The sequence below is a fragment of the Phodopus roborovskii genome, unplaced genomic scaffold (genome assembly GCF_943737965.1).
Source record: "Phodopus roborovskii unplaced genomic scaffold, PHOROB, whole genome shotgun sequence".
In the NCBI taxonomy this organism is placed as follows: Eukaryota; Metazoa; Chordata; class Mammalia; order Rodentia; family Cricetidae; genus Phodopus; species Phodopus roborovskii.
In genome coordinates, this window is record NW_026125506.1 from 11,508,224 (window position 1) to 11,534,479 (window position 26,256).

The 26,256-nt window shown below is 48.7% G+C and overlaps 1 protein-coding gene across 1 annotated transcript; it reads right to left on the reverse strand.

Annotated features, from left to right (window-relative positions):
• Positions 1–2,758: 2,758 nt before the first annotated feature.
• Hpd (4-hydroxyphenylpyruvate dioxygenase) lies at positions 2,759–14,611 on the reverse strand. Its single transcript, XM_051176638.1, has 13 exons — positions 14,454–14,611; positions 14,321–14,347; positions 13,790–13,852; positions 13,386–13,490; positions 12,871–12,913; positions 12,661–12,743; positions 11,617–11,706; positions 10,297–10,400; positions 9,071–9,148; positions 7,088–7,322; positions 5,040–5,162; positions 3,104–3,220; positions 2,759–3,029 (listed from the first exon to the last, which is right to left on the reverse strand). Exons 1-13 carry the CDS (start codon positions 14,454–14,456, stop codon positions 2,919–2,921), a joined length of 1,182 nt encoding a protein of 393 aa, XP_051032595.1. The 5' UTR covers positions 14,457–14,611; the 3' UTR covers positions 2,759–2,918.
• Positions 14,612–26,256: the final 11,645 nt, after the last annotated feature.

A 26,256-nucleotide genomic window follows, 5' to 3' on the forward strand; every position in this document is an offset into this window, starting at 1 on the left:
GGAGGGTGTGGTGGGTTTGTTTGCTTTTGAGATTATTTTACTCTCTAGCCCAGTCTAGCCTCAGCCTGTTGAAATGCTGGGGTTGTAATTGGGAGCTACTAGCCCAGGCTGTCTATACTTACTCTCCACTTGATTTAAGGCTTGGGGGACAGTGGCCGGCTCTCAATTCTGAAGCTCTCCACATGGGTTCTGAACCAGGTGTGCCTGTGGCCAAGTTAGACTTCCACTTGGTTGTTTTTTTTTAAAGAGGATTTTTTAAAATTATATATATATATGTATGTAATTTAAGCAAAATTCAGTGCCATAGACCTGTCATTCCAGCTACTAGAGGCTGAGGCAGGAGGGCCACAAGTTCAAGGCCTGGGCTATGGAGTGGCAACACACTCAGTAATCCCAGCACTTGGGATGCAGGCAGGGGTTGCCAAGAGTTCTAGGCCTGCCAGTAAAGCCTGCTGCATACTGAGCGTTGGTGGTACAAGCTTTTAGTCCCAGCACTCGGGAGGCAGAGGCAGGCAGATCTCTGAGTTCCAGACCAGTCTGATCTACAAGAGCTAGTTCCAGGACAGCCTCCAAAGCAACAGAGAAACCCTGTCTCAGAAAAAAAAATCTTGCTGTACAGAAAACAGGGCTGGGGGTGGGTGGGTGGGATGGAGATGGCTCAGGATGTCAAAAAAACCTAAGTGGGATAATGGTATATAACATGAGTTCAGCCCTTGGAACCTATAGTGGAAGCAGAGAGCCGGCTCCTGAGTTGCCCTCTGAATTCACATGTGCAGTTGGCATGTGCTTGAGTGCACTCACACATGTCACACACACAATAACAATTAAAAAAAAAAAAAAACCTATGCGTAAAGCCAAGCAAGGTGATTCATGCCTGGAAGTCCAGCACTGGGAGGGCAGGAGTTCAAGGCCAGCCTGAGCTACATCCTAAGATGCTGTCTTAAAAAAAAAAAAAAATGAAACCATTTACATGCACTGGCCACTGTTTTAAGTACATTTGCTGTAAGAGCTATAGCATGCTAGGGGATAAATATTTGCTCCAGTCACTAGATGAGGCAAGAGGCACTGAGAAGCAGCATATCCAAGGTCATCTAGGTAGCAAGGAGCTGGTGTAGGACGTGAGCCCTAGCAGTCCAAGCCTGCTTAGGAGTGTTAGTTACATGGGGGCGTCCGTGACTTCGTACCAAGGCATGACCAAAGATAAGGGTGTCTGTGAAGACTCAAGCAGGGCATGATGGCACATGCATTTAATTCCAGCATCTGAGAGGCCAAAGCAGCTGGATTTCTGAGTGTCAGGGAAGCCTGGTCTACATAGAAGGTTGCTGGGCAACCAGGAACTGTCTCAAAACAACGACTGAAAAGAAAACAACAACAAATATTGACTCATTTGTCTAAAATCATACAGACAAAATACGTCCAGATGTGGCCCACAAGCTATGGGTTTGCAGCCCTCTGTGCTAGAGAACTTCTCTTTTTGCATGAGCCATGGAAATGGGGAGAGAGGGTGTTTGCATTGGCTGCAGCCTGATCCTCTTCGTTTTTCTCTCTCATCTTTTGTTTTTGTTTTGCTTTGTGAGTCTCAGCACGTCACGGAAGCTGTCCTCAAACTTCTGATCCTCCTGCCTCAGTCTCTGGAGTGCTGGGATTACAAGTATATACCACCACATCCAGTTTATTCTTTCTACTTCTTAGTTCACGATCTTAGAAGCCCTGATCATTTCTTCTAATTGGAAGAAACAAAAACCAAAGCTGAAGCTATGGAAATTTTCCCCCATGATACTAAGACCATCTTAGATTTTTTTTTTATTATTATTCCTACAGAGATCAAAGTGTGCCACACACGTTTGATTCCCAACCATTTGGGAGGTGGAGGCAGAGGCAAGCAGGCTAGCCTGGTCTACATAGCAAGTTCCAGGACAGCCTGGGATACATAGAGAAACACCTCCACCTCCCCCAATCTCAAAATAAAGTGAGCCCAATTTGAAGTTGATTTGTGTTCAGGAAAGTTGTCAGACTAAAGCAAAAAGAAAAGGAACCAAAGTCCACCCCAGTCTGGTTTTTTGTTTGTTTTCCAGCACTGGGGATAGAACCTCTGTGTGACAGGGTATGCTCTGCCACTCAGCTGCACCCCAGGGTTTTGAAGAAAAAAAATCCAGTAGATTTTGGGCCATTAGCTCCTTCCCCAGTTGCCTCATCAAAGGCATGGGGAGATGCAGCTGCATTGGGTTTTGGAGCACTGGCGACAGCCATGATCAGGGTACGGGGACAGGTGAGGGGTTCAGATTGGACTCTATCACAGACCAGGAACCATGTCCTGTGATTGCTAAGGAAGGGTGTCACCCCCAAAGTCCCTTGACCCCCCTTCATGTGCTCCTGTGTTCGAGTGACGACACCGAGGAGGGTGTCTGTAAAGGTTTTTAAGCCATTAGGACCTTGTCTGTGATTTGCTCCTTCTAAGACCTTTCCTGCATTAGACATTCACTGGACTCAACTCCACCACCCGCCTTCCTGTCTCAGTGCATTCATTGCTCTTTAAAACGGTATTATTGCTTTGCCTCTATAATGTATGTCCCTTGTTTCTAGTTCCACAAGTTCGTCCTGTCATTAGGGTCCCACTTAGCAAAGTTCCCGCCCCCCTGCACCTGCCGCTCAGCACACAGAATCCTCAGGCAGCTCAGCGGTCTTGGTCTCCCCCTGGCGTCGAAGTGGTGCCACTACTCCTGGCCGGACGCAAACACAAGACACAGCTTTGGACCTGGTTGGGTGGCTTTACTCATCAGGAAGGAACAGGCAAGGTGGGACCCTTGCAGTTGAGGGGGCGTGGCCATGACATGAGTGGAACCCTGTGGTTGTCCCTTAAACGTCAGAAGACTGATGTACCCAGCACCTTGCATGATGTGGGTGTGAGCGAGCGGGACCTACATTCCCGACCTCACCCCATTGGTCTCTATGTCGGTGAGGTTGCCTCGTAGGGCTTGTTCCTCCTCGAAAGCCTTGAACAGGGAGTTGAAATTGCCTGCTCCGAACCCCTGTGGTGATGGAAAGCAAGAATGAGGTGCGTACCTAGCAAGTAACCCGTGTTTCCCTTTAGGTGCGGTCTTACCTGGTGGTTGTGGCGCTGAATGACTTCCAGGAAGAGTGTGGGTCGATCCTGCATGGGCTTGGTGAAGATCTGTAGGAGGTAGCCTTTCTCATCATAGTCTACCAGGATTTTCAGCTCCTGAGAGGGAGAGTGGACTCTGTTAGAGGAAGGCCCACTTGCCCTTGTAGGGCCCAAGTTCAGTTCCCAACACCCACATCAGGCAGCTTACAACCAACCACCTGCAATTCCAACCTCCTTGGCCACCTTCAGGAGCAAACACCCACATACAGACACATGCAACACATTAAAACAAAACAAAACAAAAAACCCACATCTTTTTTGTTTGTTTGCCTTTTATTGTTTGCTTTTTGTTTTGTTTATTTTTGAGACTGTTTCTCTGTGCAGCCCTGGCTGTCCTGGAACTCACTCTGTAGACCAGGCTGGTCTTGAACTCAGAGCTCTCTACCAGTCTCTGTCTTCCCAGGTGATAGGATTAAAGTCATGGATCAGCTGTGTGACTATCATTTTTTAAAATAATTTAAAAAATGTCTTTGTTCCATGTGTAAGGTGCTGTATCTGGATGTATACCTTCATGCCAGACAAGGACATTAGATCCAAGTATAGATGGTTGTGAGCCACCATCAGTTGATGGGAACTGAACTCAGGACCTCTGGAAGAACTGCTAGTGCTCTTAACCACTGAGCCATCTTTCCAGCCCCAAAGATAGTGGTGCACATCTGGTCTATAAAGTGAATTATAGGACAGCCAGAGCTGTTACACAGAGAAAACCCTGTCTTGGAGAAACAAAAATCAAACAAACAAAGCTGGGCATTGGGCGTTGGTGGCGTACGCCTTTAATCCCAGCACTCGGGAGGCAGAGGCAGGAGGATCTCTGTGAGTTTGAGTTCAGCCTGGTCTACAGAGCTAGTTCCAGGACAGGCTCCAAAGCTACACAAAGAAACCTTGTCTTGGAAAAAAAAATCAATCAAACAAAAAAGCCCCACAAATCTTAAAAAAGAAAGAAAAGGAAGCACAGAAAGTCACCACAATAAGCTCTGGGTTTGATTGAGAGACCCTGCCTCAGTGAATAAGGCGAAAAGTGATGAGGATGATTTCCAACATCAACCTCAGGCCTCCACATGCTGACACACACCCACACTCACAACTGTGGCTCATACATGCAAGTGTGCACATATGTGTACATTCCATGGGGTAGGGGAGGGAGAGAGATGAAAATTTTTAAAGTTATAAAAATACAAACAGGTCCTGGCCTTTGGTGGCACTCGGGAGGCAGAGGCAGGTGGATCTTTGTGAGTTCAAGACCAGCCTGGTCTACAAGAACTAGTTTCAGGACATCTTCCAAAGCCCCCCCCACACACACACACTGGGCTGAAGTGGTGCATGCCTTTAATCCCAGGACCAGGGAGGCAGATCTCTGAGTTTGAGGCCAGTTTGGCCTATATAGCTAATTCCAGGATAGCCAGGGCTACACAGAGAAACCCTGTCTCGGAAAACAAAAACAAAACAAAATTAAAAAAAAAAATCCATCATCAAAAAACTGGCTCCTGCCAACCCACCTGCCAACAGCCTTCCTTCTGTCCTTCACACACTTGGAGACTGCCTGTTTCGGGCCCTTTGCATCTCTCTCTCTCTCTCTCTCTCTCTCTCTCTCTCTCTCTCTCTCTCTCTGCCCAGCCCTTCACGTGACCAGAACCTTCTCGAATAGATTTCAGTTAAAGTTGCCAATTCCGAGAGGCCTTCCCTGGCTACTCCCCGCAAAGCAGCCTCAGGAGAGTCTGTTCTCACTCCCTGCGTGTTGCCAACTCTTCCTCTCGCCTCTGACACCCCCCTCCCACACCTCAGTATGCTGCATGGGATCTGGTCAGGGTTTTCGCTGTGTGTATGGCCCAGGGGACTCATGGTTCGTGTTTTCTAGCTAAGCACGGGTCCTGCTCACCTCCAGCACGTCCAAGTTCTCCTTCACCTGGATCTTGGCTGTCTTGAGATTTTCCCGCAGCAGCTTGTAGTAAGAAGCCGGAACAGCCAAAAACTCCATGCCTCGCTCCCTCAAGTGGCGGATCTGTCACAGAGCAAGGTCAGGGTCATCCTGTTTGCCTAAGCTCAGGAGCTGACAGGGCAGGAGGTGGCGGGGTCCCTGTCCAAGCTCCTCTGCCAGGATGCTATGTGACCTCCTCCCTATGTCTGAGCTCTCCATGGAGTAGCCGAGATTGTTCTCACATAAAGTGTGCTCTGCGTGGGCCCGCCTCTCTGTGTACTGCTAGGGAAGCTGAGGCAGGAGGATATCTGTGTTTGTTGCAGCATAGCAGCTGGATGGTTTAGGTAGATATAAAACAAGTGTGTCACTTCTCTGCTTAACCCACGATGATGTCACAGTCAAAATTCAAAGTCCCAGCCATAGTCCTTTCCCACCTTTTCCTGTCCCCCTCCCTCGTTCTGTCCCAGCACGCATTTCTCCTCGCTGCTTCTGCAACCTTCCTGGCTTTTCATCTCTGCCTCAGTGGTCCTTTCTGTCTGGGGTATGTCTCCACTTCTCAAATGCCTCCTCCTCCCCATGGCCCTCTGTCCTGGCTGGGTTAGGTCAACTTGACACACCCCTTCCTCATCAGAGAGGAAGGAGCCTCAATTGAGAAAATGCCTCCAGAAGATTGGGCTGTGAGCAACCCTGTAGGACATTTTCTTAATTGGTGACGGAGGTGGGAGGGCCCAGCCCATGGTGGGCAGCGCCATCCCCTGGGCTGCCGGTCCAGAGTTCTATAAGAAAGCAGTCTGATGCCTGGCGGTGGTGGTTCACGGCTTTAATTCTAGCACTCAGGGGGCAGAGGCAGGCAGCTCTCTGTGAGTTCAAGGCCAGCCAGTTGCAGGACAGCCTCCAAAGCTACAGAGGAACCCTGTCTCAAAAAACAAAAAAAGACAAGAAAGAAAGAAGAAAGAAAGCAGTCTGAGCAAGCCATGAGGAGCAAACTAGTGAGCCACACCTCTCTAAGGCCTCTGCATCAGCTCCTGCCTCCAGGTTCCTGCCCTGCCTTCCTTCAGTGATGGACTGAGATGTGGACATGTAAGCCAAACATACCCTTCCCTTCCCAAGTTGCTTTGGCCCTGGCGTTCCACCACAGCAATGGAGACCCTGATGGGACACCCTCGTTGATTGCCCTATTTAGATGTGCCATGACTTATCTTCCACTCTCTCACTTCCTAACTTTGTCCCACAGCTCTCACACTGACCCGTTGGGCCAGGACTGAACTAGCCCTTCCTTAAGGACTAGCTAGGCACTGGCCTGCTTGAAGGCTGCGTCCATAGGCAAAGCATGCTTAATTTGGCTAGAAGGTCCATAAGTGGTCTTATCATCTAATATTCTTTTCTTTCTTTCTTTTTGTTTTGTTTTGTTTTTCAAGACAGAGAAACTCTCTGTGTAGCCTTGGCTGTCTCATTCTGTAGACCAGGTTGGCCTTGAACTCATTGAGATTCGCCTGCTTCTGCTGGGATTAAAGGTGCACTATCACCTCCCAGCTAATGTATTTTTAGAGTGAGGCACATTGAAGCTCAGAGAGGACACGGAAACACTGAATTCCCTGAGGTATGCAGTAAATTAGGACTGGAGCCCAGGCTTTCTTACACTTGGGACTGCATTTTTCTGCAGAATTAACTGTTTTGTTTTGTTTTTTGAGACAGGGTTTCTCTGTGGCTTTGGAGCCTGTCCTGGAACTAGCTCTGTAGACCAGGCTGGCCTCAAACTCACAGAGATCTGCCTGCCTCTGCTTCCCGAGTGCTGGGATTAAAGCCATGCACCACCACCACCCGGTGCAGAATGAACTCTTCATCACAGGGGTCAAGGGTAACTAACTCTGTGAGTTGCATGATCTGGAAGGAAAGCCCTGTCATCCTCCCAGAGGGACTGCCACCACCCACTCCTACTCTATTTGGCAGAGACTGTTCCGGCCTCAGATAGAGGGGCCGCACGGATCAGGAACAGGGATCTATCTTACCGTTGTGATAATATCTTCCGTCTTGAGAGCGATGTGCTGGACGCCGGCACCCCCATTATAGTCCACATATTCCTGAATCTGAGACTTTTTCTTGCCCGGCGCTGGCTCATTAATGGGCATCTTGATGGACTCCTCATAGTTGGCCACCACGATGGAGCGCAGAGAGCTATATTCCGTGTGCACCTGCGTGTCATCCACGGACCAGAAACGGTGGAACTGCAAGTTTTTCAGGTACCTGCAGAGTGGCGGCCAGGGGACACACCCCTTGAGTGCCTGCCCAGACCCACTTGCTCTCTTCCCGCCTCCACCAGTGAGCATACGTCCCTTAAGCAGTCCCCAAACTGTAACATCACACACATCATAGATTTGTTCTTTTGATAATATTCTTCCAAGAGGATGGGAAGGGTTTTGTAAAAAAAAATGTAGATGGGAAGCGATGCTTCCAACAGAGTGTCAGGAGCTTGCTTCTCATTTAGGTGAGGGTGATGTTGGTGCAATCCTATGGCTCGAATGTGTTCCCCAAACTCATTTAATTGGCACTGAGATGTTTTGAAGAGCTGGGACCCTTAAAGGGCTGGGCTGTAGCTTAGTGAAATGTTGCAGAATATTCCTTTACTCTGTGTGAAGATGTGTCACTGTGATTGGTTTAATAAAGAGCTGAATGGCCAGTAACTAGGCAGGAAGAGCCAGCCAGATGCAGAGGAAGTAGGACCTGCAGGAGGACAGGTAAAAGCCACGAGCCACGTGAAGCATGTGTGGATTAATAGGAATGGGTTCATTTAAGTTATAAGGGCTGCTGGGGATCTCTGTGAGTTCCAGGCCAGCCTGGTCTTCAAAAAAAGTTTCAGGACAGTCTCCAAACCTACAGAGAAACCCTGTCTCGAAAAACAAAAACAAACAAAAAAGAGCTGGTGGTGCACGCCTTTAATCCCAGCACTCGGGAGGCAGAGGCAGGAGGATCTCTGTGAGTTTGAGGTCAGTCTGGTCTACAAAGCTAGTTCCAGAACCAGGTCCCAAAGCAATACAGAGAAACCCTGTCTCAAACAAACAAACAAACAAACAAACAAAAGTTATAAGAGCTGTAAGAGCTAGTTAGAAACAAGCCTAAGCTAAAGCCAAGCTTTCATGATTAATAATAAGCCTCTGTATCATGATTTGGGGGCTGGCAGTCCAAATAAGCCTGCTACCTTGCTAGAGTGCTTTTGTATCTAGCTCAGCTGGACCATGTTAATGTCCCAGGTTAAATAGGTTATTGTTGCCAGGTGGAGCACTACCTTTAATCCCAGCACTGGGGAGGCCAGCCTAGTCTACAAAGTGAGTTCCAGGACAGCCCGGGATATATAGAGAGACCCTGTCTCAAAGAAACAAGCAATAAATAATATGTAAGTGGGTTTGGTTTTTCCTCCTCATATGTAGGTCTGTCTCCCATCTCCATTTTCTCCCCTGCTGTGGCCTCGTGCAATAATAATAAACAATAGCACATAGGCGGACTCAGGTAGGAAGCAGCACTCCTTGATGAAGGTGAGGCATGAATCTGTAACCTCAGTTCCGTCGCCCACTACCTGTATCCTACTTTCCACTCCCGTCAAAGAACTGGGGAGCTGAGGGCTGGGGAGAGCTCTCAGTGAATAAAAAGCATTTGCCACCAAGCCTGGTAGGGCTCGTCCCTGGGACCTGAGTGACAGAAGCAAAGAATCAACTTTTTCAATTTTATTTATTCACTTATTTATTTATTTTGAGAAAGGGTTCCTCTCTAACAGCACTGGCTGTCCTGGAACTCTCACAGAGGTCTGCCTGCCTCTGCCTCCCCAGTGCTAGGATTAAAGCTTGTGCTACTCCTGTGTAGCTGAGAATCACCTCTTACCAGTTATCCTCTGGCCTCTACACATGTGCTGTGGGATGTATGTGTCCCCACACATAAAAAATAAAAATATTAACAATAAATAAGTAGATCCCGCAGAGTGCGGCCGGCCAGGGACTCACCATTCCGAGGCAGACATCATTTCCTGGTCGGGTTGGTTGCCTACAATATGGTCAATAATCTCCAGGTTGCATCTGGGTCTAGAAGAGGGAAGGGAAGGGGCTGGACGGTGAGATGATTACCCCCCCCCCACCTCTCCATTGCCACACTCTTCATCAGCCCTAGTAGCTCACATTTGTGTAGCAGGCCCTGCTGTGCATTTGGCACAGTTTACTCAACCCTCCCTTTTTTTGAGACAGGGTCTCTCTGCGTAGTCTTGACTGTCCTGGAAATCACTCTATAGACCAGACCTTGAACTTACAGATATCTGCCTGCTTCTGCCTCTCAAGAGCTGTGATTAAAGGTGTGCACTACCACCCCTGACTCTCCCCTTCCTCATTTTTAAAAAATATTTTATTTATTGGGTAGGAGAGATGGCTCAGCAGTTAAGAGCATTTGACTGTTCTTCTGGAGGACCCGGGTTCAATTCCCAGCAACCACGTGGCAACTCACAACTGTCTAGAACTCTATTTCCAGGAGACTTGACACTCTCACATAGGCAATACATGCAGGTGAAACACCAATGCTCATAAAACTTTAAAAAAAGAAACAAAGCCGGGCCCTGAGGGGGCACACATTTAACCCCAGCACTTGGAAGGCAGAGGCAGGCAGAGCTCTGTGAGCTGACGGCCAGCCTGATCTACAGCATAAGTTCCAGGACAGCCAGGGCTGTTACACAGAGAAACCCTGTCTTGAAAAAACAAAAACAAAAACAAAAAAATATTTACTTATTGTTAAGTATACACAGTTCTGTCTGCATGCATGTATGCTGCAGGCCAGAAGAGGGCACCAGACCTCATTACAGATGGTTGTGAGCCACCGTGTGGTTGCTGGGAATTGAACTCAGGACCTCTGGAAGAGCAGCCAGTTCTTTTAACCTCTGAACTATCTCTCCAGCCCCCAAACATCCATCCCCATCTTATGATGAAAAAAAAAAAAATGTCACAAACTGGAGCTCCTGTACAAGGTTAAATGGTTGGCTAGGAAATGACAGAGCTGGGATGTGAACCCAGAAAGTCTGGCTGGGAGCTCAGGCCTTCATCTTCTAAACCACTGCTAGGTGCCTGTCGCACCTTCAGAAGTTCCCCAGCAGATGCCTCCAGGTGTCCCAGCCCCACCAGAGAAGCCCACTCCACAGAGTGGAAAGGGGGCATAGCTTTCTACCAGCCCCACACCAACCGGCACTTACAGTTTTGGGAGTAGGGTGTCCTTGTATGTTGGGGCCTCGAATCCAGGTAAGAAACGGCCAGTGTAGTTGATCTTCTCCACCAGGGTGTGTGTGGTATCTCCGTACTGGGGGGTGGGAAGCAGCTGGAGTTGGAGAAGCCCCTACCCTCCCTACCTTATCAAGGCCCAGACAGCAGCAGAACTGAGTTCTACCCTGAATCTGACCCTGACTTGGTGGGTGAGCCTTTCTGGAATTCATGGCTTCCTGCCTTTTGTTCGGTAGAGTCTTTGCCAGTCTTCTTGTAAGTCCAGAAATTGTGATATAGGGATTTGGTTTTCTTCTTCATGGCTTTAGTTTAGATTGAGTCTAGACTTACTGGCACTAAGTCTCAGGGATTTTTCTGTATCTACCTCTAACCCTAAAATGCTGGAGTCACAGGTACGCATTGCGGTGCCTGGCTCCTCCCCTTCCTCCCCAGTGCTGGGGATTGAACCTAGGTTCTTACACATGCTAGGCAAGTGCTCCACGGAGCTGTGCCCCCAGCCCAAACGGTGCCTGGCTTTTTATCTAGGTGCTAGAGATCTGAACTCACGTCCTGACGTTTGTTCAGGACTTTACCCGCTACTCCATCCGTTTCATCTCCGAAGCAGCCCCAGCCCTCTCTTCCACTTTTTAGATGTTGAGACAGCATCTCACTGAATTGCTCTGGCTCGATTTGAGCCTAAGTGCCTGGAATTTGTGATCCTCTTACCTCAGCCTCCCAGAGGCTGAGATCACAGGCCTTCCTCACTGGACCAATTTTAGTGAACTGGATTTCATATAACATGAAGGAAGTAGGACTTGTGGCTGCCTCCGTCTCCCCATAGCGGGAGTCCTGCACAGGCTCGCCGTCCCTGTGGTGAGTGGACTCTATGCTGGTCATTGTCCTCCGGGTGCTTTCCAGATATAGGAGGGGTCATAGCTGAGGAGACTGAGGCACAAGGAGGCTCAGTTGTGCCCAGGGCACATGGGAAGTCCCTTCCAGTTCTGCTCATTTCAGCAATGCCACAGATGGGGACCAAGCTAGTGTCAGGGGTGGCTTCCTCAGATGCCACTGCTCCCCCCTTTTAAAGCCCTCACCTCTGCTGAAGTTTATATCTCACAACCCCACAACCCCCCCCAGGCTGTCACGTCCCCCTGGGGGAGATGAGGGTGCCTGGTAGCCTCTGATAAAAGTCAGTCTCGAGGGAGGCTACACCCTGAGGCACTCGGGTAGGTGGAATAACCGGTGAGTTGGGGTGTGTGTCCTGCTGCCTCGGTGGGCTCCTACAATAGTGGGAGTGGGCAGCAGAGTTCACTCACCGTCTGTAGCACAGCGAACTTCACCTTCCCGAACTTGTCTTCTTCCACCCAGGGTTCCCTCACAATTTTGGCTCCCCGTTCCCGGGCTTTCTATATGGGAGACCAAGTTGGGAGAATGGTGAGGGATGGAGCCGCCCAGAGACATGTTGCGCTGCTCCTGCTGGGGGCTTCTGCTGTGTAGTCCTGATGTAAGCAGGGACACCTAGCTAGCTACCTTCAGCTGGACCTTCTGGAACCATGCCTCAGGCCCGTGTGGCAGGTAGAGGAACAGGTCCAGGCTCCAGGTTGTGCTTATAGGAGACAAAGCAAGCGAGCATGCTTGTCTGCCCTGCTTCTACCTACTGACTCTTTGAGCCAGCCATCTCTCTCTCCAGTCCTCAGTTTCCCCTCCTAGAAGAGGAGTGGTCACATAGCAAAATGCGAACTGCTGTTAACTGAGCACCTAATACATCACACATTTTCTTAGCAGGAGCTCACTCGAGCTATAAGACACGCTCCTGTCTGTCACAGGCCAGGTACTATCCTAGGTGTTAATCTCTCCAGTTCTGACAGTAACCTTACACAGAGGTGGCATTGTCCTCTCCGTTCTGTAGACAAGGGAACAAGCACAGAGAAGTTAAGTCACACAGTCAAAATCACACAGCGGCTCGCTGATCCTCTAAGCTCCCATTTTCTTTCCTTCAGTGCTTTGCCAGGGATGCAAATTAGGCAAGTGCTCTACCATGGAGCCCAACCCATAAAAGAGGAGAGTCCTATGTAGCTTAGGCTAGCCTTGAACTCTCAAGGTAGCTGAGACTAACTTTGAACTCTTGAGGTTCAGGGTGTGCATCATCATGACTGGCTCTAAAGAACTCCATGCTCCAGACATAACCATTTTAAACCATCTTCTTTCCAACCTATGGCTATGGTTATTTCCATTTTGTAGATGTGGGCACGCACTCAAGGACTGGGAGTGTGTCACTCACGGCTTGTCCCCCTAGCATCCAGCCTGACTGGCGGGGTCCTGGTGGCAGAGGCCTGCTCTGTCCGTTTAGTGCTTCTCACCTGCACAATGTGGTCGCAGTCTTCTACCTCGAATGCGATGTCCTTCACCCCATCGCCATGTTTCACCAAGTGGTCGCCCATCTCTGTGGCCAGCAGAACACAGGCCGTGGAGGTCCCAGCCCTACCCCGGCCCCAGCCTCACCCTTGCCCCGACCCCTGCCCTGATCCATCTGGCAGAGCCATGCTGCCACCCCCTGTGATGCCCCTCACCTTTGTCCCAGGGGTTGAGAGCAGAACAGAGAACAAACACAATCTAAAAAGTGGATAAGGGCTGGGATTGGTGGCGGGGAGAGGGTAAAGTGCATGCCCTCCACCTTCCCTCCCCGGGTGGGACACAAGGCTCCACCACACAGGATCCCTGGACCATGTGTTCCAGCTCCTCCTTGCCTCAGCTTTCTCCCTGGTCCTCAGACCTGGGGGCTTTCCCATGTGGTAGCCATGTACTGGAGCCTCAGTGGTCAGTGCCTGTAGGACTCCAGGGATCCCATGGACCAGAGACCATTTAAACGCCCTTGTCTGACATCCTAGGTTTCTAGAGCTTCTATGGGGCCAGTGCTGGGCCAGTATGAGAGGGGTGTGAAACAAAGATCCTATTGCCTGGCTCACGAATCAGTGGCAGCTCTGCCATGCATCCTGGAAGCAGCAGGGTGTGTGTCCTGGAACGGTAGCATACCCCACGCAGGACACACTGAAGCCCACAGCAAGACACCTGGTTGTGCACTCACTTTCCCTTGTTTGATGACATGGCTGACCACCTCCCGGGAGCCAGTCTCCAGGCCCCTGTAGGCCATCGGTTCGAAGCCCATCTTGTTGCAATAGAAGGAGGCAGCCTGGATGACACAGTGGCAAGGGGCTCAGAGGGAGGGTGGGGACCACCCCAGAGATCCCTAGCAGGGAGCCCTGGTCTGCCTCTTGTTCTTCATTTGGAGATCCCCCCCTCTAGGGAGAAAGGCAATCCCCCCCCCCATCCCGAAAAGTCTATGGCTCTGATTGTGTAACAAGGATCCAAAGTGCCAGCTCTAGCCCGGCCTGGATCCTCCCCTCACGGTAGCCAATCCCAGTTCCAGCTGGGACCAGCCCCCTTAAAGAGGCCCTCTGGCCTGTCCCCTGCCCCCTCCCGCCTTTCTACCTGCTTGGCGTTGCCAACCCAGAAGGTCACAGAGTGGAAATGGAGGAACCGGCCTCTCTCAGGCTGCAGGACGGAAGAGGGATTAGGTTGAATTCCCGGATGTAGGTTCTCTTGCCACCTCTCTCCAGCCTCGACCCCAGAACGTAGGGGAATGTCACCCACAACCTCCATCTTTGTCTAGCCTCCAAGGATACTTCTTGTTAGAGGATTTGAGCTCCTTGAGGGTTCAGAATGACACTCCTACATGAGGCCTGCCCAGGGTACTCAGAAGGAAATGAGCTTATTTGGGGAGAGCATGGGTGTCAGGTGGACTGGAGAAGGAATTTGAACAGGTTTAAGAGCTCAGCAGGCATTTCCGAAGGGCTCTTTGGGAAGCCGCCATTGAGTCCAGCTTGGTCAGTTGGAGAGGATGGGGATGAGCTTGAGGATGCAGGCATAGATGTCGCATACGCACCAGCATCCTTCCTCCTCTCCTCTTTCACACCGTGTTCCCCTCTTAGGCCAAGGGCCCCACGTCTCTCCTCCCCTTACCTTTGGTCCTTTGTTGGTGTAGGTTGTCTAGCAGGGAAAGGAAGAGTACAGTGAGAGGGTATGACCCGGGGACTTCTTGAAGAGTCACCACGGGTTGGCACTCGCAGCTACCCCCATGGCCAGACAGACTTACCATGGTTGATCGTGGTCACAGTTGTGGTGGTGAGGAAGAAGACTGGGATGAGAAGCCTGGGGAGGTGCTGGACGGTGTATTTACCACCTGGCAAAGGCAGGGCCCGCCTCTGGACTGGCCTTCCTGGGGGTGGAGAGCTGAGCTAACCCTGAGAGCGCCTAGGCTTGGGAACCCCTGAGTCAATTCTGGTTTCACAGGGGCAGGGCAGAGGTGTGGACTCTGAGGGAGTGATGTTGCTACAGCTCACTGGGCCAATAGAGCAGAACCAGGCAAGAAGCCAGGGGCACATTCTCTCTAGGACTCGGGGCTGGGACCATGATCTTTGCCATTTGGACTGAAAGCTCTAAAAGCCAGGCCAGCTTGAGTGCTGCGCCCACTGACTCAGGGGCATCGGCTGGGTGGTTCGGGGTTTGTTGAAACCCACTTTTCAAAGCAAATACGTAGATTATATTTAGGGTAAATATAGTGACCAGGTCACTAGAGGCATGGGCATAGGGGGTTTATATCCTGGCTCTGCTGTGGAAACCAAGCATGGGAGCCACAGTTGCTTTTTCTGTAAAATGGGAACAATGGCCAGGTTCGGTGAGACATGTCTATAATCCGAGTTCTACAGGTCAGGCATGAGGATTCCCACAGTTCAAGTCCAGCCTGGTCTACATAGTGAATGCTTAGCCAGCCAAGCAAGGGATATACAATGGATAATATGGAGGGATCCATCAGATGACCTGTAGTCTTTGGAATGGGACCTGGAGCATGGTATGGCTCTATTTGTGTTGTTTGTAATTAGTTACACTGCTTTGAGAATGGAGGTCGGGCCTCAGCCTTGCTATGACTTAAATATTTATTAGAGTGGAGGTTATGTCTTTATCCCTGCCCCTGGCTCTTAGCAGCATGGGGTGCCGGGAAGGCATTTAAATCTTTGGGTCTTACTTTCTAGGAAGATGAAGTGACAACAGCTGGTTTTTACCCGAGGGCTTCAGGATAACACTGCCATCCCCCATCTTCACTCTGGCTCTGTACCAGGGCCTAAAACCTCTTTTTGCTGGTTGACAGTGGAGAGCCTGGCTGAGGGCTCAGGTTTTGACAATGTAATTGACAAGAGGCAGAATAAACCAGTCTACTCCAAGTCCAGGGACCACACTTCAAATATGTGTTGTAATGCACACTGTTCATCCCAGCACTTGGGAGGCAGAGGCAGGTAATCTCTGTGCATTTGGGCCAGCCTGGTCTGCAGACTCAGTTCCAGGACAACTAAGGCTACACAGTGAGACCCTGCCTTGACCCCTGACCTCCCAAAAATGGGGGGGGCATATTTTGTTATCATTGTCAGTGAAGTGGAGAGACTGGACCAGGGAGGTAACTCTTGGCAAAGTATTGCTTGGTAAGCATGAGGGCCTTGGTTAAACTCATGAACCCTGAAGTATGTGGTTGTGTGTCCTTTTAATCTCAGCATTGGGAAGATGGAGACAGGAGGGTCCCTGAGGCTCCCCGGGCAGCCAGCCTAGTCAACATGATGAGTTCCAGGTCTATCAGAGGCTCCAACTCAAAAAGCAGGAACAGGGTGAACAGTACCTGAGGAATAACACCTACAATTGTCCTCTGACTACTACATGCAGATGCACACACAAGCATATCACACACTTACATCACACATGTACATTACACACACACACACACACCACCTGCACCTGTTGTACTGACCACGCACATTGGGGCATGGACATAGGTGCAGACATGATCTGTGGAGAGGCTAGGTTTGGGGTCCAGGACCCCAGCTTGCTTGCTTCCTGGTCAGGTTTCGGAGAGCATCCAGGGGCATACTTGGAGTAGGAACACTCAGCGGTCATCTGTTTCGGTTGTAAGTGATTCCTCCCGGAATAAACATCATTCGACCTATATTGTGTCCCAGTGAATCTTATTTCATATGTGATACACACACACACACACACACACACACACACACACACACACACACCACAGAGGTGTGATAATTGAGTAAACTTAGAGGTTGCCCAGCCCAACTGGTGGGAACAGAGAACCAAACTCTAGCCTGTCTGATTCTGAAGTTGAATCTTACCAACCCTCCAGATATCATTTTTCCACTTTTAACCTCTGTATCTGGGGCAGCTAAGAAGGCAGGATAGGTGGTCTTGCTCCCTCATTCCTGCCTCCCCTGGGTGACTTTCCCCAGAGGAGGTTCCACTGGCAGATAAGCCCATCCGTTATTACCCTGCCCTGGCCAGCAGGAACATCTTGTATTTTGTTTGCTGTGACCAGCTCACCTCCCTGCTGCTGGAACCTGACCTGGCTTATAGCCTAGGCACAAGGCCATCTTGTCCTGAATCCAGCAAGCACGTCATGAGCAGCCTTGGGGTACACAAGGCTGAGTAGCAGGTGTCTGGCTCAGCTGGGCACGGTGGTGCCCGAGTCTCTCCTCCCCTCTGGCCTTTACTTCCAGAAACATGCTGGAAGGTGCTTGTTTATCTTTGGGCACAGTCTAGGGAGGGGACTCTCAAGACTTAGCCTCTGGAACCCCCTTGTCCCTTCCTCATGCTCTAGCTGGGCTCTGTTGGACGTCAGATAAGTGGTGGTTGGGATGAGACCATTCTGCTCCATATATATGAGACGGATTTCTTTGTGTAGCTTTGGCTGTCCTAGAACTAACTGTGTAGCCCAGGCTGACTCTGAACTCTCTGAGTGCTGGGATTAAAGTGTGCACCACCACCATCACCACACAGCTTTAAATAGGCTCTTAAAGGTGGTGCTGTGGCTCATGCCAGCTATCTCAGTACTTGGGGGTAAAAGTAGGACTTCAAGGCTAGCCTAGGCTACATGAGAACTGTATCTCAAACCAACCAACCAAACAACCAACCAGACAGACAAGTCTGCATCACACCCCACAGTACAGAAAGAGCTCCCATAGCAGACCTAAGATACAAGGGGGTCTTGGTTAGTACTCAGGATCCTGGGCTCCAGGAAGGTTCCCTTCTTTCTCAAAAAAATGGCAAAAGTGGTTGACCATGTCCAAACAGTTTGGTTTATTCAGCGTGAAGCTGATGGTACAACTCAGTGGTAGAGAATGGGTTCCACCCCCCCCCCCAAACCCCGGTACCAATGAGAGAGAATGGAAAGGAGAGGACAGCATCGAGGAGGGAGGAAGAAAGAGCAGGCGCAGGCATGAATTAATGAGCTTCTGTGGAGTGATGGGGAAAGAGCCTCAGGACATATGCTGGTTTTGGTTTTTCACCAGGTTGGAGATCTGATGGGGGACATCCTTCTGTATATGTTTTTCTTATTGGTTGATGAATAAAACACTGCGGCCAATAGAGGCAGGGAGATAGGCGGGGCTACCAGAGAAGCAGAATTCTGGGAAATGTAGGCAAACAGCAGTCCTGATGTGATCTGGGAAGAGAGGATGCATTAGGCGTTCTCCAGTAAGCCAAGACCATGTGGAAATACATAGATTAATAGTAACGGGTTAATAATTAAGACAGAGCTAGCCCTAGCCACTGGCCAACAGTTTTATAAGTAATATAAGTCTCTGGAGTGTTCATTTGGGGAAAGATGGTTGTGGAACCGGGTGGGAAATCCTGTAACAGAGATCCACCTGCCTCTGCCTCTGAGTGCTGGGATTAAAGGCGTGTGCTGCCACCACCACCCGACTTGTTTTTTAAGGCACAGAGCAATATATGTAACATGTTACTGTTTATGTAAAACAAATAAAACCCCACCACAACTCTGTCTATGGCTAGTTTTAATCTTGTTCCTGCAGTTGTGTTCCATTTTACACAGCACCAGACTTACCAAGGACTCTGAGCCACTTGATATTTTTAAAAATCATTTATTTCTTTTTATTCAGTGTGTGTTGGTATTTTTGTCTGCAAGTTTGTCTGCGTCAGGGTATCAGATCTTGGACTTGCAGGAAGCTGACCTCTGTCTTCTCTGGCATGCCAGGCTTTCTGTCTCCTGGATTCCCAGCTCTTCCCACCTGATGGCTCTTGCTGTCTCTGTAGCAAATCACACCCACGAGATTTCCACTACGATTTGCATGACTTGACAGTTTTGTAAATATGGCTTGGGCAGTCATATGGACAGAAACATAATTTCATGAAATTCAGCCTTTTTAGCGCACAGCTCTGCGAACCTCAAAACACACACACACACACACACACACACACACACACACACACACACACACACACACACACACAGTTTTGGTGCTATCACATCGGTCAAGACAGAAACAACTCTGTGACCCCAATATGTCCCCGTGTACTTTTCCTCCTCTAGCCCCAGGCCTGGTGACCACTCTTTCTATCACCCTCTGTTTATTAGTTTTATATGCATGCTTGTGGGCCTGAGTGTATGTATGTGCACTTCATGTATGCGACGGAACACCTACTCTTGCCTTTTCCAGAATAGCATGTGGATAGATCTCACAGTGTGTAGGCTTGTGAATATGCTCTTTCATTCAGTGTAATATACTTGGGGGTCTTCTCTGTTGTACGTAGACAGTTTTAAGTGTGAGAGAGACGGGGGCTGGAGAGGTGGCTCAGTGGTTAAGTGCATGAGCTTCTCTTGCAGAGGACCCGAGTTTGATTCCCGTCACTTACTTTGCAGCTCACAACTGCCTGTAATTCCAGTTCCTGGGGAGCTGATGCTCTCTGTGACCTCTGAAATCTCCCGCATACAAATGGTGCATATAAACACACATGGACCCACACACATACACATGAACAGCGTGGGAGATGGAAACCAGGGCTGGGGGGACTCTGGGAAAGTGTTTTTCCAGTTTGAGGAACTGCTAAACTTTCCCACAGTGTAGGTATCATCCAGAATTCTGCCACTGGGTGATGAGTTGGCTTACTTGTCAACAAACACGGGGACCTGAATTCGGTCCTTTCTATCTACATGGTTGGAAGGAAAGCACCTACTCCACGCGTTGTCCTCTGACCTCTGCTGTGGTGTGTGAGCGCCCATACCCACCCCAAATAAGTAAGTAAATAAAAGTTACAGTCAGTTGTGAGCTGCCATGTGGATACTGAGAATTGAACTCAGGTCCTCTGGAAGAGCAATCAGCGTTTTTAACCATTGAGCCATCTCTCCAACCAAGTCTTCTTATTTTTGTCATAGTGGGTATTGAACCTAGGACATTACACATGTCATGCAAGCGCTCTGCTCTGCCACTGAACTGTATCTCCAGCTATAAATTTAAAATCTTTTTTTTATTTATTTATTTTTGTGTGTGTGTATGTGTGTGTATGCACACATGAGTGGATGCCAGGAACCCTTGGAGACTTGAAAAGGTCATCAGATTCCCTGGAGCTGGAGTTACAGGTGTTTGTGAGCTCCCCAACATGGCTGCTGGGAACCAAACTCCGTCGTATGTAATTCTCTTAACCACTGAGTGCTTTCTCCAGCCCCTGCATTTAAAATTTTATGGAGCGAAAGGGAGATGATGGAAGACAGAAGCAGCCTAGCTTCTTTCAAGCCTATATGTGGAATGTCTTTCTCCCAGCCGTCCGTAAAGCCCTCCCAAGCAAGGGCTAAGGTCACAGTTGGAGACAGAGAAGGTGAAATGTGCCAGGGTTATCAGTGCTGGCACAGCTGGGCAGGGCCATTTGGGTGGAACTGCCTTTTATCTTTTGGGGTACAGTGCTTTAGCCTGAACTTTGGGGTGACAAGCAACTGTATCTCCTGGTATCACTGAACGCTTGGGGAGTCCAGAGGCTCTTTGGAGCCTTTGCTGACATGGACTACAGGGGTTGTAGACACTATGGGCTGTCATCTTGAGTCATTCTCAGCTTCTCCCTAAGTTTCAGAGTCCCTAGCTTTTAAGGCAGGGAGCCCTGAAATCTACCAGGTCCCAGGTACCCCTGTGTGGTACTGGGGACACTAAGGAACATCCTGGCTGTACCATTCATATCCCTGCAGCCTGCTTCTGTAATAGTTTCTCACTTATCCTTTATAGACTTGCCCCTTTACCGGCTCTGTCCGATGGGTCACATGGAGTAGAACCAGCCTATGGAAATCCCTGTGACTGGATCAAAAGATGATGGAGGAGGATCTGCCCTGCTCTTGAGGCAGCCCATTGCTGTCTGAATTCTGGGTCTGCTGTGCATATCAAATGGTGCTCTGTTGGCCAAATCCAAGCCGGGAAACCCACACATGCAAAGCAGAGCTTCAAGGAGGAGCTCACACAATTCCGGGATCTTAGGATCTTGTTCCTTGAGCCCAGTGTCCTTCCATTGGTTTAAGTTTGAGCTGGGTTTCTAGCATTCACAACACAGCCCTGACAAACACAAGGAGAGCAGCAGCAACATGAAGTGTTTCTTCACCTTCCTAGAGCAGGGAAGGGGTCTGATTTAGCAAGGACAACTGCCTTTTTGCCCTTTAGATTTATTTGTTTAAATTTTGTTTTGTTTTGAAGACCGGTTTCTCTGCGTAACAGCTTTGGCTGTCCTGGAACTCACAGAGATCCATCAGCCTCTGCCTCCTAAGGGCTGAAATTAAAGCCCTGTGCCACCGCATCCAGCCCCTGAATCTGGCTATTTGTGGGTTTTAGAGATCTGAATTCTGACTCCTATGCTTGTTTAGCAAGTGCTTTACATAGTCACCTCCCTGCCTTCACCCCATTTAAGAACGTTTTACTGTGTGTGTGTGTGTGTGTGTGTGTGTGTGTGTGTGTGTGTGCGCGCACATGTGCTTGCATGGGCTACAGTGTGTGCATGAAGGTCAGAGGACAACTTTTGGGGGTTGTCCTTTTGTAATAGGTTCTGGGGAACAAACTTAAATTTCCAGGCGTCTAGGTTTTTTTTTTTTTTCCTTTCACCCAAGGTATCACTATGTAGCACAAGCTAGCCTCAAAAGCCCACAGTCTTTCTGCCTCAATAGGGGTCCAGGGTCGCAGTTGTGAACCTCCTGGCCCAATATGAGAGTGTTTAGTTTTTGGTTTTTTTGAGACAGGGTTTCTCTGTGTAACAGCTCTGGCTGGCCTCGAACTCACAGAGATCTGCCTGTTTCTGCCTCACACGTGCTGAGATTAAAGGTATGTGCCACCACCACCCAGCTTGTTTTGTTTTTGAGAGAGGGTTTTATAGATCCCAGGCTGCCCTTGAACTTGTTGTATCGTGGTAGATGGCCTTGAATTTCCCATCCACCTGTCACTCAACTCGAGTGCCCAGATTGCAGGTATTTATCACCAGGCCAGGCTTCTCATTTATTAGTATTCTAAAAGTGCTGCAGATGGCACACCTTGGGATAGACAATGTTCTCAGTCTTCCTCAGGAAAAGGTTTCCTGCCCCCTGTGTAGAGATGAGCCGGTTCTCAGCCATCAGGTCTCCCTCGCCTATAAATGCTCCTGGCCCCTGTCTTCCCAGAGCAGCTCACATGTGACTTACTGAGCAGCAGGGCAATCAAGTTGGGCCATGTCACCCAGTACAGTAGGTAAGTCTGTCCCCAGAGCTGGGTAAGAAATGTCCAAGTCCCCTGAATCTCTACTATTGACTTCTCTATCTAGCCCTCCCCCTAAAACTAACTTGCCCCTCAAGCTGTGTCTCTGCCTCTGTCATGGAAGGCCCAGCTCACTAGCGCCCCCTTCCTGCCTACAACAGGCATGCACAACCTCCTAGCTCTCCTTGCTTGAAGTGTGCCCACCACTGCAAAACACAGTGCCCAGTGTGTCCTCTAGGACAGCAGATCATGCTCAAATGGCCTGTCCATGGCCACTAGAAAATGCTGAGTCAGGGCATAGGTAGCAGTGTGTACCTGTAACCCCAGCTACTCAGGAAGCTGGCTTAAGGAGGATGGATACAGGGGAATCTGGACAGCCTAGTCAGATCCCATTCCAAATAGACAAAACACCTCTGAGGGCCAGCAACATAACTCAGCAGGGAGAGGTGCCTGTTGCCAAGCCTGAAGACCTGCAAGTTGTTCTCTAATCTCCATTTACATGCCAAGGTGTTTCCATGCACACACACACACACACACACACACACACACACACACACACACGCACGCACGCACGCACGCACGCACGCACGCGCGCGCACACACACACATACCACACACACACACCATAGTTTTTTTTTAAGTTAAAAAAAAAAAAAAGGGCCAGGGAGATGGCTCAGCAGTTAAGAGCATTGACTGCTCTTCCAGAGGTCCTGAATTCAATTTCCAACACCCACATGGCAGCTCACAACCATCTGTAATGAGATCTGGTGCCCTCTTCTGGCCTGCAAGGACACATGCAGACAGAACACTGTATATACAAAATAAATAAATAAATCTTAAAAAAAAAAAATCTGTTGGATGGTGTTGGCCCATGCAGAGGCAGGTGGATCTCTGTGAGTTCGAGGACAGCCTGGTCTACACAGCGAGTGCCAGGACAGGCTCCAAAGCTACACAGAGAAACCCTGTCACAAAACAAAACCAAAAACAACAACAACAAAAACAACAGACAAAACCAAGAAATAACAAAGAGACAAAGACATACAGACAATGCCAAAACACATAAGATAAAATAGAAATGATGGTGATAATAAGAAATGTAAAACATTTTTTAAAAAGTTAAAAACAAAACAAAATAAGACCTCTGAGCTGAGACTTGGATCCACACCACATTCCAGTCATCTAAACAAAACTAGTTCCCATCTTCAAATGTCAAGGCACTGAGCCAAAGGCGTCACAAATTCAAGACCAGCCTGGACTTGGAAGCAAGATCTGGATTCAAAGAGAAAAACAAAACAAAACAAAAAACACATGAATCCAAAATTTAAAATTCAACAGTGGCCCATCTGGATTTGAACCACGGACATCACTTGCTAACTCTCCTGCTTAAGTGATGAAGACAGCAATCCAACCTCTGTTTGTGACACCGATTTCTGTGTTGTGAGCACTCCCTGTGGCCCATTTCAAACTGCTAGTGGAAGGTCACTGAACTTGGGTGGAGGGGAAGAAGGACATATTTGAGGACACACAGGTACAGAGGGCATAATGGGAAAATGATCAGGGAGGGACAAGATGTGAACATTGAATACCTCTACTCTTTACCCTGTGTGTGTCACAGTGTACACATGGAGGTCGGAAGACAGCCTGCAGGACTGGCTTCCTTCCTTCCACCCCGTGGGCTCTGGGAATTAAACTTAGCTTATCAGGCTTGTCCACAGTGCCTCAACCCATTGAGCCACCTTGCTGGCCTCTATTGTCCTTGCTATCCCGTGTCCCCAGGTTTATAAAACTCTCCCGTGGTTTCATTTGAAAACTTTCAATTTTGTCAAGGTGGGATCCACTGTTGGCATCTGCTTCGCTGGGTCATCTTTACTGTGTCATTAACCTCCCTGTATTTGACTAGTGGGGACTCGCTGCTTTGAAACTTGGTTTTAAATGTAGTTTAAGTGATAGTACCTGAAAAAACGATCCACAGACCTTCTTAGGAGTCGACAGTGAACTCTGAGGGAGGAGACAATAGCAGTTGTCCCGTTTGGTTTCAGGGGTGGGAAGCCCCATGACTCGGGAGAGGTGTAGGAAAACCGGCTGGGAAGCCAATCCAGCCTGGGGCACATCAAAGGAATTTTCTCTCTGCTCTAACTAAACTCCTTTGACATCAGAGGCTCCATTGCTTGCATCAGCTGTGGGTGAAGTTACTCAAGAGCAACCATTGATCCCCTCCAGGCTAAACCTGTGTCCTTGCCATCCAGTGTCCCCAGGTTTGCAAAAACTCTATGGCTCCATTTGGAATGCTGACTTTGAGTTTTTTTCTGTCAAGGGCAATGGGGGAATTCACCATTGGCCTTTGATTTGCTGAATTGACTTTTAATACATCTCGTACCTTCTTTAACCTTCTTATTGTTCAAATATTTAGAGAGAGCTCTTAGTGGAAAATGTGTCTAGTGCTTTCTATAGAGTCTCATTGCCTTGCATTATTATTTTGAGACAGGAGCAGGTGTAACCCAGGCAGGCCTCAGACTGTATAGCTGATATTAGCCTGGAATTTCTTATATTTTTGGTCGTGAGCCTAGCCTTTAACGGCTGAGCCATCTCTCCATCCCTAGCCTGGAATTTCTGATATTCCTCTTTACACCTGTCAAGTTTCAGAGTTTACAGGTTGTGCCAGCTATACCCAGTTTATTCAGTGCTGGCATCACCCACCATGACTAGGACCTTCCCCATCAATCACTAATTAAGAAAATACCCTACATTTGGATCTTATGGAGGCATTTTCTCTATTGAGGCTCCTTCCTCTCTGATGCTCTCTAGCTTGTGTCAAGTTGACATCAAGCCAGTAGACCCTCTATATTTCTGGTGGTCTTGTTGCCTTAGGCTTTTTACACCGAGAGGGGTATGAAGGCCAGTAAACCTGCACTTGAATTCAAATGCCGTAAGAGCTAAGAGGGTGACAGAGAGGGCAGAGCCATTCGGGGCTGTGAGAGTTAGTTGTTTCTCATATGCTGCCAACAAAAGCAATAGCAGATCTCGACTGTGGGGACGTGGGCCAAGAGGGGCTCCAGAGATTTAAGAGAAGTTAGGAATCTGAATGCTCCTGTAAAAATCTGTTGATTAAACAGTTATATTGTATCCAGGCATAGTAACAGTTGCCTGTAATCCCAGAATTTGGGAAGCTGGTGGAAGCAGTATCTTGGGTTCAAGGCCACCCTGGGCTGCTGCATAAACTCTTGTTTCAAGTAAAACAAGTTGCATTGTTGGCAAAAAGCCATGGATAGTTAATACTGATGTCAGGGTCTACAGTAACCTAGGAGGTAAGCCTCCCTCATGCCTGTGAGGCATTGTCTAGATTATGCTGGCTTCTGGTGTATCTGAGAGGGATTACTTCGATTTGGGTGGCTGCGGTGAGGAGACCCACCCTGGATGTGGGCAGCACCATTCCATGGGCTGAGAAAACAAGTTGGACAGCAGGATTCATTGCCCTCTGCTTCTTGACAGCAGACAACAGTGTGAATTGCAGCTTTGTGGCTTCTGTTAGGAATTCTGTCACATCAAACAACAGGAGTAGCTAATGCACTCCTTTAAGAAAATTATCTGGGATAGACAAATCCACTGACTCGGTTTGCCAAAGCCTAACAGACAAGGAGAGGAGCTTACCCAGTGAGTGCAGTGTTTCCTTCAGGGATGTTGGGAAGAAGTGTTCTGGAGTTAGAGAGAGGTGGTGGCTGCACTACATTGCAAGTGTACTGGATGCCACGGAAGCTCTTACTTAAGTTATCTATTACTTAGAGACAGAGTCTCACTATGTAGCCCTGGCTGTCCTGAAACTCACTATGTAGACCAGGCTGGCCTCAAACTCACAGAGATCTGCCTGCCTCTGACTCCTGGGTGCTGGTGTTAATGGTACCATGCCTGGCCTGTACATTTTTAACTACTGGGAAATAAAACTATTTTTTACTGAAATTGACTAGACATGGAAAAGCACATATCAGCATGTGGCCCTGAAATGTACCAAACTGCACACACCCGCTTAATTCTCTCTTCGTCCTTCACACTCACTGGGTGTATGTGCATGTGTACACGTGTGTGTTTTAGACAAGCGGTCAATGTATAGAGAACTTGATTTTCTTCTTTTGAGAAATGAAGTTTGTTTAGAATAGAAATAATAAAAGTTAGTTTAGGAGATGAAAGAAAAAATATATAATTAAGAATAAAAAAGGAAAAACAACATTTAAAAATTGGTAACTTTTTTTGTGTGTTTGTTTTTGTTTTGTTTTCCTGAGACAGGGTTTCTCTGTGTAGACCTAGCTGTCTTGGAACTAGCTCTTGTAGAGCAGACTGGCCTTGAACTCACAGAGA